At 41.7% G+C, this 17,038-nt stretch overlaps 3 protein-coding genes across 7 annotated transcripts in view; all 3 read left to right on the top strand.

Moving 5' to 3' along the window:
• LOC308391420 (uncharacterized protein) overlaps positions 1-17,038 on the top strand; it is a 34,806-nt gene that overhangs the window by 2,724 nt on the left and 15,044 nt on the right. The window contains exon 2 of one of the 5 annotated variants that reach the window (XR_013970610.1): positions 1-214. This exon is cut by the window's left edge and continues 1,457 nt beyond it. The exons of the other annotated variants lie outside the window; for them this stretch is intronic. The gene's annotated coding sequence lies outside the window, so the exon portion shown is untranslated. Of the gene's footprint in view, positions 215-17,038 lie in introns of those variants that run through there. 5 annotated transcript variants of the gene reach the window in all.
• On the top strand, positions 3,412-7,912 carry LOC308391423 (uncharacterized protein). Its single transcript, XM_080907984.1, has 9 exons — positions 3,412-3,565; positions 3,825-4,133; positions 4,220-4,394; positions 4,497-4,580; positions 4,683-4,828; positions 5,025-5,108; positions 5,227-5,408; positions 5,767-5,991; positions 6,077-7,912. The coding sequence occupies exons 1-9, from the start codon at positions 3,489-3,491 to the stop codon at positions 6,472-6,474; spliced, it is 1,680 nt and encodes a 559-aa protein (XP_080764110.1). The 5' UTR covers positions 3,412-3,488; the 3' UTR covers positions 6,475-7,912.
• LOC308391422 (uncharacterized protein) lies at positions 10,596-13,974 on the top strand. The gene is made up of 2 exons (XM_080907983.1): positions 10,596-10,728; positions 10,911-13,974. Exon 2 carries the CDS (start codon positions 10,923-10,925, stop codon positions 13,632-13,634), a length of 2,712 nt encoding a protein of 903 aa, XP_080764109.1. The 5' UTR covers positions 10,596-10,728; positions 10,911-10,922; the 3' UTR covers positions 13,635-13,974.

Here is a 17,038-nt window from a genome sequence, read left to right as displayed (position 1 = left end):
GAGCTGTGGGAACATCTACCTGTGACTGAATCTCTGTCCGTCAGTTTGGACACTACCTCAACCGTGAACAGCATTGTTTTTATACTTGGATCTGTTGTGCCAAAGTAGGTAGTTTCCCCTGTGCTGGGAGCACGCAGGAAGTACTGATGTTTTCATTTTGTGAAAAAGTGAAAAATTAGTATCGTTACATTACCATTCAGTTTGAGGGTTACAACAGAAAATTATGTTATATATATATATATATATATATATATATATATATATATATATATATATATATATATTTATTATTATTATTATTATATATAAAATTATATATTTATTGGAAAAGCCGACGTAGGACAGTTTTCCAATTTCATTGTACTACTGTACTATGTATGACTGTGAAATGACAATAAAGAGTTATCTTATCTTTTCTCATCTCACGGGGTATCAGATGGGATTATTTTAATAAAACATTAACATTTTGGCTGATAACTATTTTTATTCTCCTGTAACTTTACTCTAAAAAGAGCTAAATCCTCTAAAGTTTCAGGAGTAATGCGTCATAATAAGAAGTGTTTGTGAATGAAAAATCAGCAATGTGGGATACTGTTTGTCCGTGATTTACACAGGGGGAACAAATTGTGGCAGGATCAGCCTGATATTATTTGTATCGCACTATAACTTCGTTGTATAAAGAGCTAACATCTCAAAAATGTCAGGAGTAGTTAGTCATTATGAGAAGTGTTTGTAAACTAAAAATCAACAATGTGGGATACTGTTTGTCCGTGATTTACACAGGGGGAACAAATTGTGGCAGGATCAGCCTGATATTATTTGTATCGCACTATAACTTCGTTGTATAAAGAGCTAACATCTCAAAAATGTCAGGAGTAGTTAGTCATTATGAGAAGTGTTTGTAAACTAAAAATCAACAATGTGGGATACTGTTTGTCCGTGATTTGGACAGTCCAGCGTGTGCTCCGGACGCAGGGGAAACAAATTCTGTCGGGGATACCTAGTTTGGCAGGACACCTGTCCGAGTATCAGGTGAACTGAACTTATGGTAAGAAGTTATGACCTGCAGTCTATCTGGGTCAGATATAAACCAATTTTAGGTGGAGTTTATTTTTGTTATGCTGACTTTTTACAGTCAGTTACAATACCTAGCTAGCATGATGGAGTTTCCATACAGCTGGGCGGGTGCTTTGATGTTACTGATACCATAGTGAACTGTATTTTATTCATAAGGTTAGTTAGTAGAGTTGCCTGTAAAAAAGACGGAATCAACCCTCATTCAGAGAAAATATCACGCGTTTTGTATTAAGGTGAAAAGGAACACAGTTTGTCCCGGACTTCAGCTAGAATGGAAAAAAAGACACAAAGCTAGATTTATTCTGTCTTTACGCTGTCAGCTGCCTCTTCTCCTCTCATTCTCCCCCCTCTCGCTCCTGTTGCTACTTCAACGGCTTTTCTCGTGTTTATTTATCGCCCACTTTGCGCCAGAAAGAAGAAACCAGCGGATGTCGCGCTAAACAAGAGCAGCACGTTTAAGCTTGATCAGCTGCTGTTAGAATTTGGAATTTGATATTACTTTCTAGTATCAGCTGATGTTTGCTGGAGCCACAGCTGTAAAAGCTGCTGCTCATGATGGTTTGTATATCTGGTGAGAGGGAAACATGAAGATGAATCCAGGAGATGTCCTTACTGAATCATCAGAGCTGGACAGGTGATGGAGAAAGGTTTACCTTTTAGGTGACAGGAATGAGTTGAAGGAAAGTTATGAGCTGTTTCTGAGAGACAAATAACACCATTATTATGTTGCCAAATGATGTTATAACACCATAACATCATTTGGCACACTGACTTCTGAGGACATTTTAAATGGCACTCGCCATCAGAAAGGTTGCCTACCCCTGGTCTAGAAGAACAAAGTAAACTTCGGGAGAACGGACCAGTTAGTTTTAACAGCTCTTAAAGTAACATGAGAAACATTTTTCACCAAGAAATTCAGTTCAGTGGGTGGGTCAATGGGTCGTTCAGTGGGTCGTTTAGTGGGTTGTTCAGTAAGTGGGAAAAGTGGGCCTTTCATTTTGTCATTCAGTAGGCAAAAGGGGGTGGGGTGGGGGTGGATTCCTATTCCCACATATGTAACAAACTTGATTCAAACACTCAAAGTTAAACAAAAGAAGTTCTCATCACCTTAATATGTTCAAGTGCATAGTGTGGAGGACGTACTAAGGCCTCGAGGCACTCAGATGTAAAACCCAATATTGGTGAGGGTTTTTTAAATTTGTAAATTGGTGAGATTTGACCCGGCAACGACAGGAAGGTTACATACACAGCAAATGTCTTACACACACACACAACCAGACAGGCATGCACACAGAATGCTTAACAGTTAAAACTGAAATGCATGAACCCATCTCTCTTTGGCATGTTTATAATGCTTTTCCACAATGAGAGAGAAAGCAAAAAGAGACAGGAGCCAAAACCATCAGGTGGTGTACAGTACTGAAAAAGAACAACAGAAGGAGTGTTTTCAGCGTGTGTTATTACGAGTGTTAAATGGGAATACTCTCAGTGGTGCCTCTGTAGAAGGTGCTCATAACCACACACAGGCACACACACATGATTAAACAATAAATGAAAAAAAACACACTAAAAGAGTTCAGAAGTGAGAAATCTATGAGCTGAATGTTCATAAACTGTTCATACATACAGTTATAGGTACATGAACATTTACCTATAACTGTAACTTGTGTTTCAGTGCTGCAGCCTATGACCTGCTTGACTTCCAGGTGTGAGAACCTGCAAATGTCCAGAGTCAGGAGAGACTGGGGGACCCACTTTAGCAGGGTCATCTGTGTTGGCTTTGGGACCCTTGATGATACAGGGGGACACAGTCACAAGCGCCTAAGGAAGAGTATGAGCAGGAACCAGCACCAGCTGAGAGATGGCCAATATGTAGACAGACTGTTCCCTCTTTGTGAAGGACTGATAGAAAAGTTTAAAATATATATATATATATATATATATATATATATATATATATATATATATATATATATATATATATATATATATATATGAATACCGATGAATGTGTGTTGTTGCTATACAGCCTGGTTATATGTGCCCCTTTTTTTACTTTGAGCACCACCTTCTTTAAAGACTGCTGCACAGCAATAGCCGGCTTTAATTTTTACAATTTTTATATATATATATATATATATATATATATATATATATATATATACACACACACACACAAAGTAACACTCGGGAGAATGGACTAGTTAGTTTTAACAGCTCTTAAAGTAACATGAGAAACATTTTTCACCAAGAAATTCAGTTCAGTGGGTGGGTCAATGGGTCGTTCAGTGGGTCGTTTAGTGGGTTGTTCAGTAGGTGATAAAAGTGGGCCTGTCATTTTGTCATTCAGTGGGCAAAAGGGGATGGGGAAGCATACAGCTACAAGGACATAAATGTAGCCAACTTGTGATATGCTATTGCCACTCTGTTTCCGCAGGACACTGAGAGAGAGAAAGACGACAACAGAAGACAACGGTTCAATTTTAATGTAAGTACTGTTTGTTGGGCTTTTAAGTGGTTGAACATGTAAAACTTGCATGTGCCATTCTCCTCATTTTTAAAATTTAAAACTTGTTTTAAAACTTTTTTTTCTTTAAGTTTTTTTTTGGGGGGTGGGATGGAAGCAAAGTTTGTGTGTGGATGTATTGTTGTTGTTCTTTGTTTGTTTTCTCATACTATCAAAATAAACTAAATTGATATGCAGTTTTTCTCTCTCACTTTCTGCCTCTCACTCTTTGTATTTACAGTGCAAACAAGATGGAGAGAAACGTTGTCTACTGCCTGCTTTGTAAAAAGCCACAACAGTCCATTCGCACACACCTGAGCAGAGTGTGCCTGAAAGACTGCACACCACAGAAATGTGAGGAAGAAGCTTCCAGAGCCATTGCTTCACAGAAGCTGTTTTCTAATGAAGGTAGAGTCTGGAACTTCTCAGAGCTCCAGGAGTACTGCAAGGATGAAGAATCTTGCATTAAACTCTGCACTCGCCTTCAAACACGTGGATTTATCATCACGAACAGTCCCCAAGCGTTTTCGACAGTTGTGCCAACAGCGAGGTATGATGACCTTATTGCCACTTCCACATATTGGATGACACATACAAACTTTCAATAATGTCTTACCTCTGTCACATTTGCAATAGGTCTGATAAGAAGGAAATTCTTGCTGTGGCCAAGAAGGATATTGAATATTTCCACGCAAGACTTTCAGGCGGTGATTGCATCCCCACATATGCAATGACTACCTTCAGACAGTACTGCGAGGCCATCCTGATTTTACAACATGGACTGACAGCAAATGCTGTTCAAGAACTTTGTGTAAGTGCACCACCAACAACAAAAGTGCACGATAAGTGAAATGACAGCTGATGTAAGTCTGTATTTCTTTAAGCTCCAACACCTTTTTTTTTACATACACAGGTAGAGGACTGGATGGCGCGGAAAGCAGTAGCTGATGGTGTTGAGCTGAGTGGTAACTTGAAGATAACCAGCCAGGAAGAACAAGTAAGTCATTCATTCTCAGCAGCGACTCTCTTCTTGCTCTATAGGCACCTTGTGAATTGATTTTATGAGATATTTAACATTGATTCCTTTTTTTCTCTGCAGTTGTTGGACTGCTATTTTAGGAACATCCGTCCAGTGTCCTTGGAAAATCAAATTGCTGGCAGCGATGACAGGGGCAAGTTCTTCCTAGGAGAATGTGGGGTCCCACTGTCCAACCCATCATTAGATGTAAAACGCCTGAGAGCGAGGTGAGTGCTTGACCTAACTGGATCAATAGCATATTAAGAAAGATTTGTTTCTTTGATCTGACAGAGAAACCCTAACCCTGGACTCATAACAGTCAGCCACATATGTTGCTGTATGTCAGAGATGTTCGCCCCTTGTATTTTGGCTTTTTCATCTCTCTGGGCTCTCTAATTAATTTGCATGCATTAAAAACCACAGATACCTGAGCACTGAACCTGGGGATGCTATGGCTGAGTCAGCATCAAGCTCAGTAGGAGGACTACCGACACCAGGACAGGCCAGGTACACTTTTTTTTTAAAAATATCACACACTACCACAAGTCAACCTGTGTTACACGTTTCCACATTTAAAAACTTTTGATGGATTTGATGCATCCCCTCCTCTACACCTTTCATGTAGCACATCATCTACGCACCTGCCACTCCAAGAATGGGATGCCTTCCTCCAGGCCTTCCCGGTCACCCTGAATGGAGAGCCACCATCCAAACGGCAGTGTGTACAGGCTGGCTTTCCACAGCACAGACACCACTACAAGAAATGGAGGGATATTCAGCTGAAGAAAAGAGTTGGGTACATTCTCGGTAAGGCCTGGGCATGTCATGTTAATGGAGCTGCTTCTGTTGCATTGCTTTGTTTGTTTTGTATGTATTTCAGAATGAAAATACTTTAATAATCTCTAAGAAAATTATGTGGGTTACACTTGTGTAGAGACAATAGCAGTAACAGTCTGAACTAATTAAATAATACAATACATGTAAGTATAACCCACTCAATGTTGTACACCCAAATATACACAGATAGCTCAATTATAAATATAAGGAATATTTTAAGGTACAAATACGTGATTGACTAAAATGCATATGGTTGATTTTTCATTTTTAAGCCGCAATAATCACTTGCATTATTTCTTGTACGTCGCTTTGTGACCACTTCATTTAGGTCAGTCAGTTGGCAGAAGAGGAAACCCACCTCAGCCTGCACGTGTGCAGATGGCTTTGGACAAGGAGAAATGGCACACCAACAAGCCCACTGTCAATGCCATCTTGCAGGCCTGGGTTGTTCCGCAGCCCAGTATACAAGACAACCAGTCCCTCATGTCTTCGATTGCAGAGCAGAAGTGGAAGGGCCTGGCTTTGCAAGACTTCGGGGAACGGAAGGGCAAAGGTAAAATGCACACAACATTTAGACAAATTGCAAGTGAACGTTTCTAAGAGCCCTGTCATGACCGATGGTATCTTTCAACTTACAGGTGTGATCGCACTTATGCCTTTCCACAAAGGGGATATAGTGTGCGATTACCACGGGACATATATCACTGAAGCAGAAGGGAAACGGAGGCCCCAGTCGGGGTATCTGTTCTTCTTCAGGGACGAGTGTGACCGAGGGATGTGCATCGATGCCACTGCATTCCCCTGTGCCTGTCATCCCGACATTGACACCTATGGGAGGCGAATGAACCATTCCCGAAAAAATCCAAACATCAAGCCCCAGAAGTTTACAATGAACTTCCCTGCAGGACCTCAGGAGACAATACTTTTCATTGCCCTGAAGGACATCGCAGTTGGTGAGGAGGTGTTATGGGACTACGGAGTAACTCGGAAATCTTATGGTGGTGAAGGGGAAGACTTGGAGTGGCTGGACAGCTGACTTTCATTTTATCTGTTCTTTTCCTATTCTCTTTGCATGGGCTTTTTTATGTAGTGATTTTATTCTTAAAAAACACAGCTGTTTTTACATTGTCTTGCATGTAATTTAAATGTGGTTTGAGGGTTTTTTGTTTTGTTTTGTTTTGTTTTAATTTACGTATTGAAATAAAGTGTCATGTTTCCAAATTTCACTCTGCTTCATATTGTATTATTTACGTTCACTGTTTCGTGTTTTATTGTGAAAGTCTTGTGTTTCCATGTTCAGGTGTCTGGTTTTGCTTCCACTGTGGCTCCATTTTAATTTCTCATTTGTGTTCCCCGCGTCTTGATGCCTCCTGAAGAGCATGATGATTAACATAGCCAAGGTGATTATGAAACACGTCAGGTTTACAGATGAATAATAACAATAATAATAATAAATGTGAGATACTAGCTCTACATGAGTGTCTCCTGCAGTTAATATGTAATACACAGATGAAAGATGAGGTGAGATATCTAGGCATTATCTCTTGTCATTTGAAAGATTAACTACTAACAGAAAATAAGAATATCTCAATAATAGACTTAGAATTTTCTATCCTAAGCCAATTTTAAACAGGTGCCTGCAGATTCTTTGGGAGAATTTGGACAGTCTGTCTGACATCTGCATTGACTCATATTTGTTTAACAGCCCGGGTCTGCGCTCAGGTGTCGCACTTTGGATAAATAAGATAAATAAGGAGACCAAGGCCCTGTACAGGCTCTTGGTAAATGCATTGAGGAAATTAATGACTGGTTGTGCCACAATTTTCTCCAGCTAAACAAAAACAAAACTGAGGTAATAGTCTTTGGCGCCAAAGAAAAACGATTACAGGTCACCAGAGAACTTCAATCTATACATCTAAAAACCACAAACCAGGCGAGAAATTTGGGTGTAGTGATGGATGCAGACCTAAACTTGAAAAAGAAAAGAAAAACACATTAAGACAATAACAAAGTCAGCTTACTATCACCTCAAGAATATTTCAAGGATAAAAGATCTGATGTCTCAACAGGACCTGGAAAAACTAGTCCATGCATTCATCTTTAGTAGGCTTGATTACTGTAACAGCATCTTTACAGGTCTACCTAAAAAATCAGTCAGACAACTACAGCTCATTCAGAACTCTGCTGCTCGAGTCCTCACTAAGACCAAAAAAGTGGACCACATCAGTCCAGCTCTGAGGTCTTTACACTGGCTGCCTGTCCGTCAGAGGATAGACTTTAAAGTTCTGATGCTGATCTGTTTTGATTTTATATACTGTTTTGTTTGTTTGTTTGTTAATTAGTTAGTTTGTTTCTTTGCTTGTTTTAATCTATTTTAAATCATGCTTTTTATTTGTTTTTGTTTCTAATGTCTCTGTAAAGCACTTTGAATCACCTTGTTGTTGAATTGTGCTATACAAATAAATTTGCCTTGCCTTGCCTTGAGGAACTGCCCCGGTCTTTATTTATAATTCAGTGAGCGTTTGTTCCTTAGATTGGAATGTGGAGGTGTGTGTGTGTGTGACAGACAGACAGAGAGAGAGAGAGAGAGAGAGAGAGAGAGTGTGACACTTGCTGTGTATTTAAAAAACAAACGCTCAAACAAACCAAAGAGAAAAAGCTTACATGTTTTCAGTTTTCAGTTTTATTTGTCATATGCAAGTTAGCACAGGGTCAACATTGCAATGAAATGTGTTTGACGAGCAGCAGTCACTCAGCAGCTTGATACAGTAGGAGAAAATATAGGAAAATAAAATAATAAGAAAATAGAAAAATAATAAGGAGCAAAATATTAGAGAGACATGGTAAAAGAGAAAAGATGACTAAATATATATGTATCTATAAATATATGTACACTAGTGATTAAATAAGAAAATCTTGAAAAGAAATATGACGGGAGGGCAGATGGGATATTGCACAGGAATGAGCAGCAGAAAATTACAGTATTGCACTTTTAAATATAAATATCAATGACAATAAAGTGGAGTGACCAGTGCGGATTAAACATTACATGTATTATGAAACAGATGGTTTGGCGACAGTGGTCCAGGTAAATGCTACATGGACACCTGATCAGAGGACAAGGGCTTAAAAGGTGTCTGTGTGTCTGTATGTTTATATAATTGTACATATGGAGGAAAAATTTCCTAAAACCATACTTGAAATCATAACTAATGCACTTTATAAAATAAATACCTAAAGGTTTTTCAGAAATTATTACATAGAATAACATTTGGGACGTTCAGTGGGTGTCGTTCACTGGCTCATTCAGTCAGTGTCGTTGAGTGGGTGTCGTTCACTGGCTCATTCAATGAGTCGTTCAATGGCTCATTCAGTGAGTGTCGTTCAGTGGGTGTCGTTCACTGGCTCATGCAGTCAGTGTCTGTTAAGAAATATAGTCTAAAACACTTCTTCAGTAAAGACTCAGAGAAGAGAAACTTCTTGCTAGCAAAAGTGCAGTCTCCAGAACTGAGAATAAGACAAGGTACGACCTCTCTCATGCTCCTAGGATGTGGGGGTGAACACCCTAAAATGTTACAGACCTCCTAGGATGAGACATTCTTTCAATATGCCACCAACTATATACTTGTATATTTATTATTTATATATTTACCATATACTTCTACACACAAATGATTACATGCAGCATTCTACCATATGCAAACTTATATCATTAGCACTTAGACCCCCGGAGAGCAGTCATTTTGGTTTTCTACCTTAGACCCCTGCGGAGTCATCATTTTGCGTTTCTACCTTTAAAAGCCGGAGAGCAGTCAGTCAAATGCTGGAGTCGTTCATATGTATATTAGGTCGTTACCTAGGAATTCTGGAGGGAGGGGAGTGGGGGTGAGTGATTGAGGGGGTGGGGGAGTGGAGTGTTTCAGTTTGCCATCTTAGGGAGAAATCAACACATGTCCTTTGTATGTCCTTTGTTGCTGACATTTATTGATGAAAACAGTACAAAAAACCAACCATTTGTACACATATTTACAAATAATGATAAAAAGTGAGTGAGTACATTTCAACATGCATGTGTTGATTTCTCCCTAAGATGGCAAACTGAAACACTGAAACACTCCACTCCCCCACCCCCTCAATCACTCAGTGAGTGATTGAGGGGGTGGGGGAGCTGCTAAAAGCGGTGAGCTTCCTTTTGTGTTTCATCTTGATGCATTCTCAATCATCCAGGGAAACAAATCTCCAAAAGTCACCAACTTGGAGTGTTTCAGTTTGCCATCTTAGGGAGAAATCAACACACATGGGTGTATGTCCTTTGTTGCTGACATTTATTGATAAAAACAGTACAAAAAACCAACCATTTGTACACATATTTACAAATGGCCTGCTGAGTGGTACATGGAGCAAGTTTTGGGTGGCTTGCGACCTAAAATCCAAGTACACAGATGCAAAAAAAATCAGGCCACTGTGCGATGTGTTCACTGCTACAGGTACACATGTGGTAAATGCAGACGACAGATACCGTGGCAGTGCCAGGATTGTGAGTGATTGCTGAAAATGTTGAAATGTACTCACTCACTTTTTATCATTATTTGTAAATATGTGTACAAATGGTTGGTTTTTTGTACTGTTTTCATCAATAAATGTCAGCAACAAAGGACATACAAAGGACATGTGTTGATTTCTCCCTAAGATGGCAAACTGAAACACTCCACTCCCCCACCCCCTCAATCACTCACCCCCACTCCCCTCCCTCCAGAATTCCTAGGTAACGACCTAATATACATATGAACGACTCCAGCATTTGACTGACTGCTCTCCGGCTTTTAAAGGTAGAAACGCAAAATGATGACTCCGCGGTCAATTTAGCCAATTTAGCTTCCACTTCCACCATTTGACTGCTCTCGGGTTTTATAGGTAGAAAGGTAGAAGCCTGGGAATGCTAGTGTTAAAAGATTATACTGACTACTAAGCACAATTTTCCTAATAACAGTGTTGTTGAGTGGGTGTCGTTCACTGGCTCATTCAGTCAGTGTCGTTGAGTGGGTTATTCAGTGAGTGTCGTTCAGGGGGTGTCGTTCACTGGCTCATTCACTGAACGACATTCATTTCCTATGGCGGCAACTTTTGACTGGACCCTATATAAGGGGAGGAGTGCTCAGCTCAGTCATTCATGCCCTGAAACTCAGAGGAGCAGTGTCTCTGGATTTATGACCACAGCGTCTTGGTTAACTAAGACACACAACTTTTCTTTTTTTATCTGCTGTCTTGAAAGACTGTATTTACAATACAGGTAATATTTTTGGCATATTCTTAACTGTTGCAAATTGCTCTTTCCTGTTCTTTACTTACTTGATTTTAATGTGTTTTACTTACATGATTACACTTTTTTTGTCTTTCCTGGTTTAACAGTTTTTCAGTTACATTGTTTCACTTCTTTTTTACTTACCTGATTATACTTTCTGTTCTTTCCAGAACACAACAGCCATGGAGGACGTTGGTGTCGAAAACATGAAGGGTTTGGCGGATGCTTTCGCCAGATCTAAAAGCGTTGAGGATTTCCTCCTGGACCCCAACATTTTCATTCCATTGCAGGCAACGACAGTTGAGGATCCAACGAGACGTGTTTGGAGTAAATTTGATTACGACGGAGTGGTGGTTGAACTAAAAAACTTGGAAGGCCTGCATATACCCTTTTCTAGGTTGAACATGGCACCCTTCAAAATGCACCAGCTGAAAAACTCCTGGCACACCATAAAGAAACACTTTGACCTTAGTAAGTTGTCTGTGGAGGGCTTAAAAGTGCTGCGAAAGGTAAGAGGCTTTGATTTTGCCTACCTGGACGGGGGATTCAAGTTAGAAGCTATAGTAATTCCCAAGTCCCTTGTGGTGGTGGACAGAGTCTGTAAAATGGCTGACTATTTACCAAGACACACGGTGGACCTTGTTAATGGCATCTTAACAAAATTTGTTGAGTTGCTCAAAGACCTTCCACTGGAAGACCTGAGCAGACCCACGCTGCAGAAGACCATCATTCACAACAAGGGGAGCATGAACGTATTGCCGCAGGATCAAACGTTCGTACTCTCCAAACTGGATGAAGCGAAGAGGATGTTGCCGGAGCATCCAACATTGGAAGTCCGGTTCTTTGTCTACAAATTTGGACAAAAGACAAGGGACCCCTTTCATTTGTGGGAAGTAGCTGACCCTGACGAGGTTGTGCGATGTTCTCTGCACGTGGCCTGCAACCTCATACCACTGGACCCTCACACCACACTTTTCTGGTCAAGAGCAGGACTGGAAAGGATGTTTGGACCCAGAGCTAGGCTCTTCACGTCCATGTCCATGCACGAGTGTGTTAACGTGCAGACAGAACTTGACCAGCACCCACCGGACATCTTGCCAGCTTTGGCAGAGATTGCCACTAGGCCTAACGTCACCTTCTGGCAAGTTTATGTGGACAGCCCACACACTCATTATATGTCCACATTCCGGCACCCCATTAGTGGATTGATCGTCACTGGTGGCCTCGGCCACCCGAATTACGTTCAGGCGGTGGCCACCAGAGCTGAGGACTACTACATCCACATGATGGACTTGGCCAGGAAGGCAGCAGGTAATTATAACCTGAGAATAGAGATCGTGGAGGGGATAGAAGGGAAGGAACTGGCAGACTTTACAGACATTGTTTATGCATGCTCATTCTTCGACTTGAGTGCATTACATAAGTGCCTGACGGACTTCCCCCTCGTTGTACCCTTTAAACGGGAACAGGAACAGCCAAGCGTGAATGAAATACTGTCTCGCTGTCTAAAGTATATGGCTGACCAGCTCCGGCAACTTGGGGAGAAGCACACAGGCAAAGGCGGCTTTCTCCCAGTGTGGAAGGCATTCCAGCTGGAGCTTGCGCTGGAGGAGGCATTATACGGGCACCCCTTGTCCAACATGGACAGACAGTACTCTGCAGCACTCGGGACCAGCTCGCTGCACGAATTCAGTGCAACCAACATGCGGGGCTTCATGGGCCTGGGTGCAGCAACTGGTGCAGCTGTTGACGACTGCCCACCTCCTCTGGCACACTGGACAAGGGACACACTCCAGATGAAAAGAATCGAGAGGCTATTTGCTCTCACATTGACTCTCGAGTGCGAGCCTTCCGTGCTGGGACCTGAGCTTGTAAAACTCCTGCTGAAAGACCTCTTCAGGAGGAACGACGGCATCTTCATCTCAGAGCTGCAAGGGGAAAAATGCCCAGAGAATTTAAAGGGACACATTAATCTGGCTGCACTGACGGAGAACCTGGCCACCAGAGACTCCTTCCCGACCCCATTCACCTTTGCCCGGGCGAGGAAGCTTGTTGAAGGGGAAGGGAAGAATGTACAAGAATGCCTGAGAGCAGGATTCCTTGAGCTGAAGGTCAGGTGGTTCCCAGACATTAAGTACCGCGACATAAAGGGAACAAGGAGGGCTTCTTGGAACTTGATTGATTATGTAGAGATACATAATGAAGACAGGGAGCCTTCCATCGAGTCCCAGGCCATGGCCATAGTGGGAGATGTGGCCATGGAGATGGAGCGCCGTGGACTGTGCTACGCCAGGACCCTTGAAAGGTACAGAGAGCATGGAATGCCATGGCTGGCGCAAGTGATGAAGAGGATTCCGGGGAAGACTGAAAAACACACACGGAACAAGGTCTTGGTGCTGGTCAGCTCAGTGGGACTTATCATGAATAAGGATTTTGTGTCATATGAGAAAGTGAAGGACCTACTCCTGGAGCTGAAGATGACACAGGCAGAGCTCCAAAAGTACAGGATCCTTTCAACGTCAGTCTGTGAAAAGGTTTTCGGCTTCACTCTCTATAAGCTCCACTATGACATTCTTTATCGAATGGGGAACCCAAAACCCCATGCGGAGAAAAAGTTGCCTCCAGATCTCCCCCTGGAGATGGAGGAAGAGGATGCACCTGTACTTGAAGAGGATGAGGAACCTGACCTATTGCAGACGAGAGCTGTGTACATGCCCGCTCAAACCAGCAGACACTGGACACAGCAGGAAGAGGGATTTATCAACCTTGATCCAACAATCTCCACTGGCGTGGCGTACAAGGAGTATGTCGGACAATGCAAAGCAGCAAGACTACCTGCAAGGTCGTACAAGGGCTTTGGGAGAAAGCGAAGAGACCTTCTCAGGGATGCATAGGCATACAAGCTGATTTCCTGTTCTAATCATGTCCTTTCTTTATTTTGACTTTATGCTTAGAACTAGCACAGTAGGACATATTTGTTTATCTTTTGAATCCACTTTAAGACAAGTGTGAATTTGATTTCTGTTGTAGTTGATCTTGAAGAAGTGTGATCTCAGTTCATTTTGTGGTGTTCACAAGTTCCACTGTAAATAGAGGTATTTAAAATAAAAAAAAACCAAAAAAAAAAACCACCCCTCACATGGACTCTGCCTTGACGTGGCGTGAGGGCTTACGTGTCCCTCTGGGATACAACCAAAGAGTCCAGCAGCTGATCAGCGACCAGCTGAACCTCCAGGCCATAACAGTGAAGGACAGAGCAGTATACTTCCTGTCCCTCACCCTCCTGTCACTGCCTGGAGGTTCAGCTGGTCGCTGATCAGGTGTTTCTCTCCCTATCACTATCTCTCTCTCCAGGGCGGAACTGATTACGGGTTTACGCCCTCGGGCCAGCTCTCGGAGGAAGAAACACCTGTGCCTCGTCAGTGTGGATTGCATTTAAGCCAGGAAACAACGGTTGTTTTTCGCTGGATTTGTAAGAATCGCGTAAGTGAAATTCTAGCAAGTGTTTTTCCGTGTCGTTGTGTGTTTGAAACTAACAAGCGTTTCCTTATGCGCAGACCCTCTGGACTGTTTTCCCTGGTGTTCCCTGAGTGGCGAGTGTTCGAGTGGATTCCTGTGATTGTTTGGAGAGAAACGAGAGTTTTCCCCTGGATTTCCCCCCGGAGCCATGCCCGTTTCACCTTTTGTATATACACTTGTTGGACACTGTACGTTAATAAATTCTCTTGTGTGCATCCATCCCCGGAGTGCAGCGCGTGACTCCAAGTTGCACACCGTGACGCCTTCCCCACAAAGTTACCTGAATACATACCTGTTCACCAAGCACACACCTACCTACATACTTACCTGGTCGTAGCGAATACTCACCTGAATACTGTGCAAATGTTGAATAATGAAAATTAAAACAATTTGATCAACGTTTGTTGTTACTATTTATTAAATTTTATTTTCAGTTGTTCATGACGGGACAAACAGTGTTGGGGGAAAGAGAAAGATGAGAGAGATGAGAGAGAAAGATGAAGGAACAGAAAAACTGGGCAACAGGGACAGTGAGAAAGGACACAAAAGAAAAAAAAATCTCCCGTTTTTGGTTCACATTAACTTAAATAGATATTTTTTTGAAGAACATTTGATTTTTTGAAAGACAATTTAAAAAAGAGGAAAAGAAAAAAAGACTGGACGCCATGGAACACGGCTGGACTGTGGTGCGCTATGGCCGCCGGCGCCAACGTGACCGCCAAGTGTTCTGGGACGGGTACGGGTACGCTCCTTTTCCTCTCGGAGAAGGGATTATCTTCCACAACCTAACCCTAACAGTGTACAGTGACTGATCAGGCAGTACAGTTTTAGGAACCTTTTTAACTGAGGCAGGATGGCATTTTGGTTTTTAATCAGAATCTACCCTTCAGCCAGAATTCATTTAAAGAGCTGTGGGAACAGCTACCTGTGACTGAATCTCTGTCCGTCAGTTTGGACACTACCTCAACCGTGAACAGCAATACAACGGGTCATGATGAAACCTGGAGGCCAGATGACACCATGGAGATGTTTCAGATCATCAATGAGCAGCAATTAGCTGAAAACTTTGGTGAAAATCTCTTTGAGCTGCCAAATGACATTTTGCAAAAAGACGGCATTACACCTGCAGCCTCCACTGTTCCGGTTACGACAGATTACCCTGGCGAATGTGGGTTTCAGCTGAGATTCCAAAAGTCTGGAACAGCAAAATCAGTGACTTCAACTTGGTGGGGAAAATGCAAAGCAAACGTGTGGTCGCAAATTTTGAAGCCACCCTGATAACCTTCTCCCACCAACGATGTGGAGATCCAAGCCTTTTAGATCCAGTTAAAATCAAGACACTTAAAACGATGATAAATGCAAAGACTGGTAACAGCGCAAAGAACCATAAAGCAAGAGAATTTTTAAAAAACTATGAGAAATAAACTAGGCTCTGCCCATGACTCAATCTTTGCCTCTCTTCCTACCTCATCTCCTCTAACTCCATCTGCTGTCCATCTGAGAAAAAGGCACAATTTGCTATTGCATTAGTCTATTATTTAAATTGTCCACATTTAACAATTCTTCACCTAATCCACAATAAAGTAATGATAAAAACTGTTATGGAACCTAGAAATTGTATTTGTTATTGTTTTTATACTTGGATCTGTTGTGCCAAAGTAGGTATCCCCGACAGAATTTGTTTCCCCTGTGCTGGGAGCACGCAGGAAGTACTGATGTTTTCATTTTGTGAAAAATTAGTATCGTTACATTACCATACAACAGAAAATTATATATATATATGGAAAAGCCGACGTAGGACAGTTTTCCAGTTTCATTGTACTACTGTACTATGTATGACTGTGCAATGACATTAAAGAGTTATCTCATCTCACGGGGTATCAGATGGGATTATTTTAATAAAACATTAACATTTTGGCTGATAACTATTTTTATTCTCCTGTAACTTTACTCTAAAAAGAGCTAAATCCTCTAAAGTTTCAGGAGTAATGCGTCATAATAAGAAGTGTTTGTGAATGAAAAATCAGCAATGTGGGATACTGTTTGTCCGTGATTTACACAGGGGGAACAAATTGTGGCAGGATCAGCCTGATATTATTTGTATCGCACTATAACTTCGTTGTATAAAGAGCTAACATCTCAAAAATGTCAGGAGTAGTTAGTCATTATGAGAAGTGTTTGTAAAATTTGCCACCGACATCCATGTGATCAACAACAGACACACGTCATTGCCCTTCGTGGTCTAAACCAATCAGAGATAGTCAGGGGCGGGACCTCTGTAAATGTCCTTGGTCCAGCTGAAAGTGCAGGTGGATAGAGAAAGGTGAGTAGCTTGAATGAAGCGATACCGATTCATTAAATCCTGAATTGAATGAATATAAATGTATTTTACCAGAAACGCCAGAGTCTCAGGCTAAAGCTCACAAAACTATTTCAACAACAACCAGCGAATGAGAGCAGGAAACGGTAAACACAGAGCGGACCGGCGCATCAGAATTAGCTTAGCCGCCGTCGGGGCTGAAAGCCAAAAGCTCACTAATTCTGATTCGTCGTGTCTGAATCGTCTTTACGTCTTTTTTGCGCAAGATTCTGGGCTGCAGGTTTTGTCTCTCTTCAACCAAAATTCACTAGGCCAGCAGCAAAAGAAGAACCAAACTATGCTTCACATTTGATAAATATCGTCGTTAATTCCCTATTACTTTTGCTGTTTTGCTTCCAACACGATAAAAACCACAGTTCATGCACAGCTCTCGCTCTGTACTTCAAGAAAAGTTTCCCA

The sequence above is a fragment of the Rhamphochromis sp. 'chilingali' genome (genome assembly GCF_963969265.1).
Source record: "Rhamphochromis sp. 'chilingali' genome assembly, contig: SCAFFOLD_105, whole genome shotgun sequence".
NCBI lineage: Eukaryota > Metazoa > Chordata > Actinopteri > Cichliformes > Cichlidae > Rhamphochromis > Rhamphochromis sp. 'chilingali'.
This window is presented reverse-complemented; position numbering and strand designations above follow the sequence as displayed.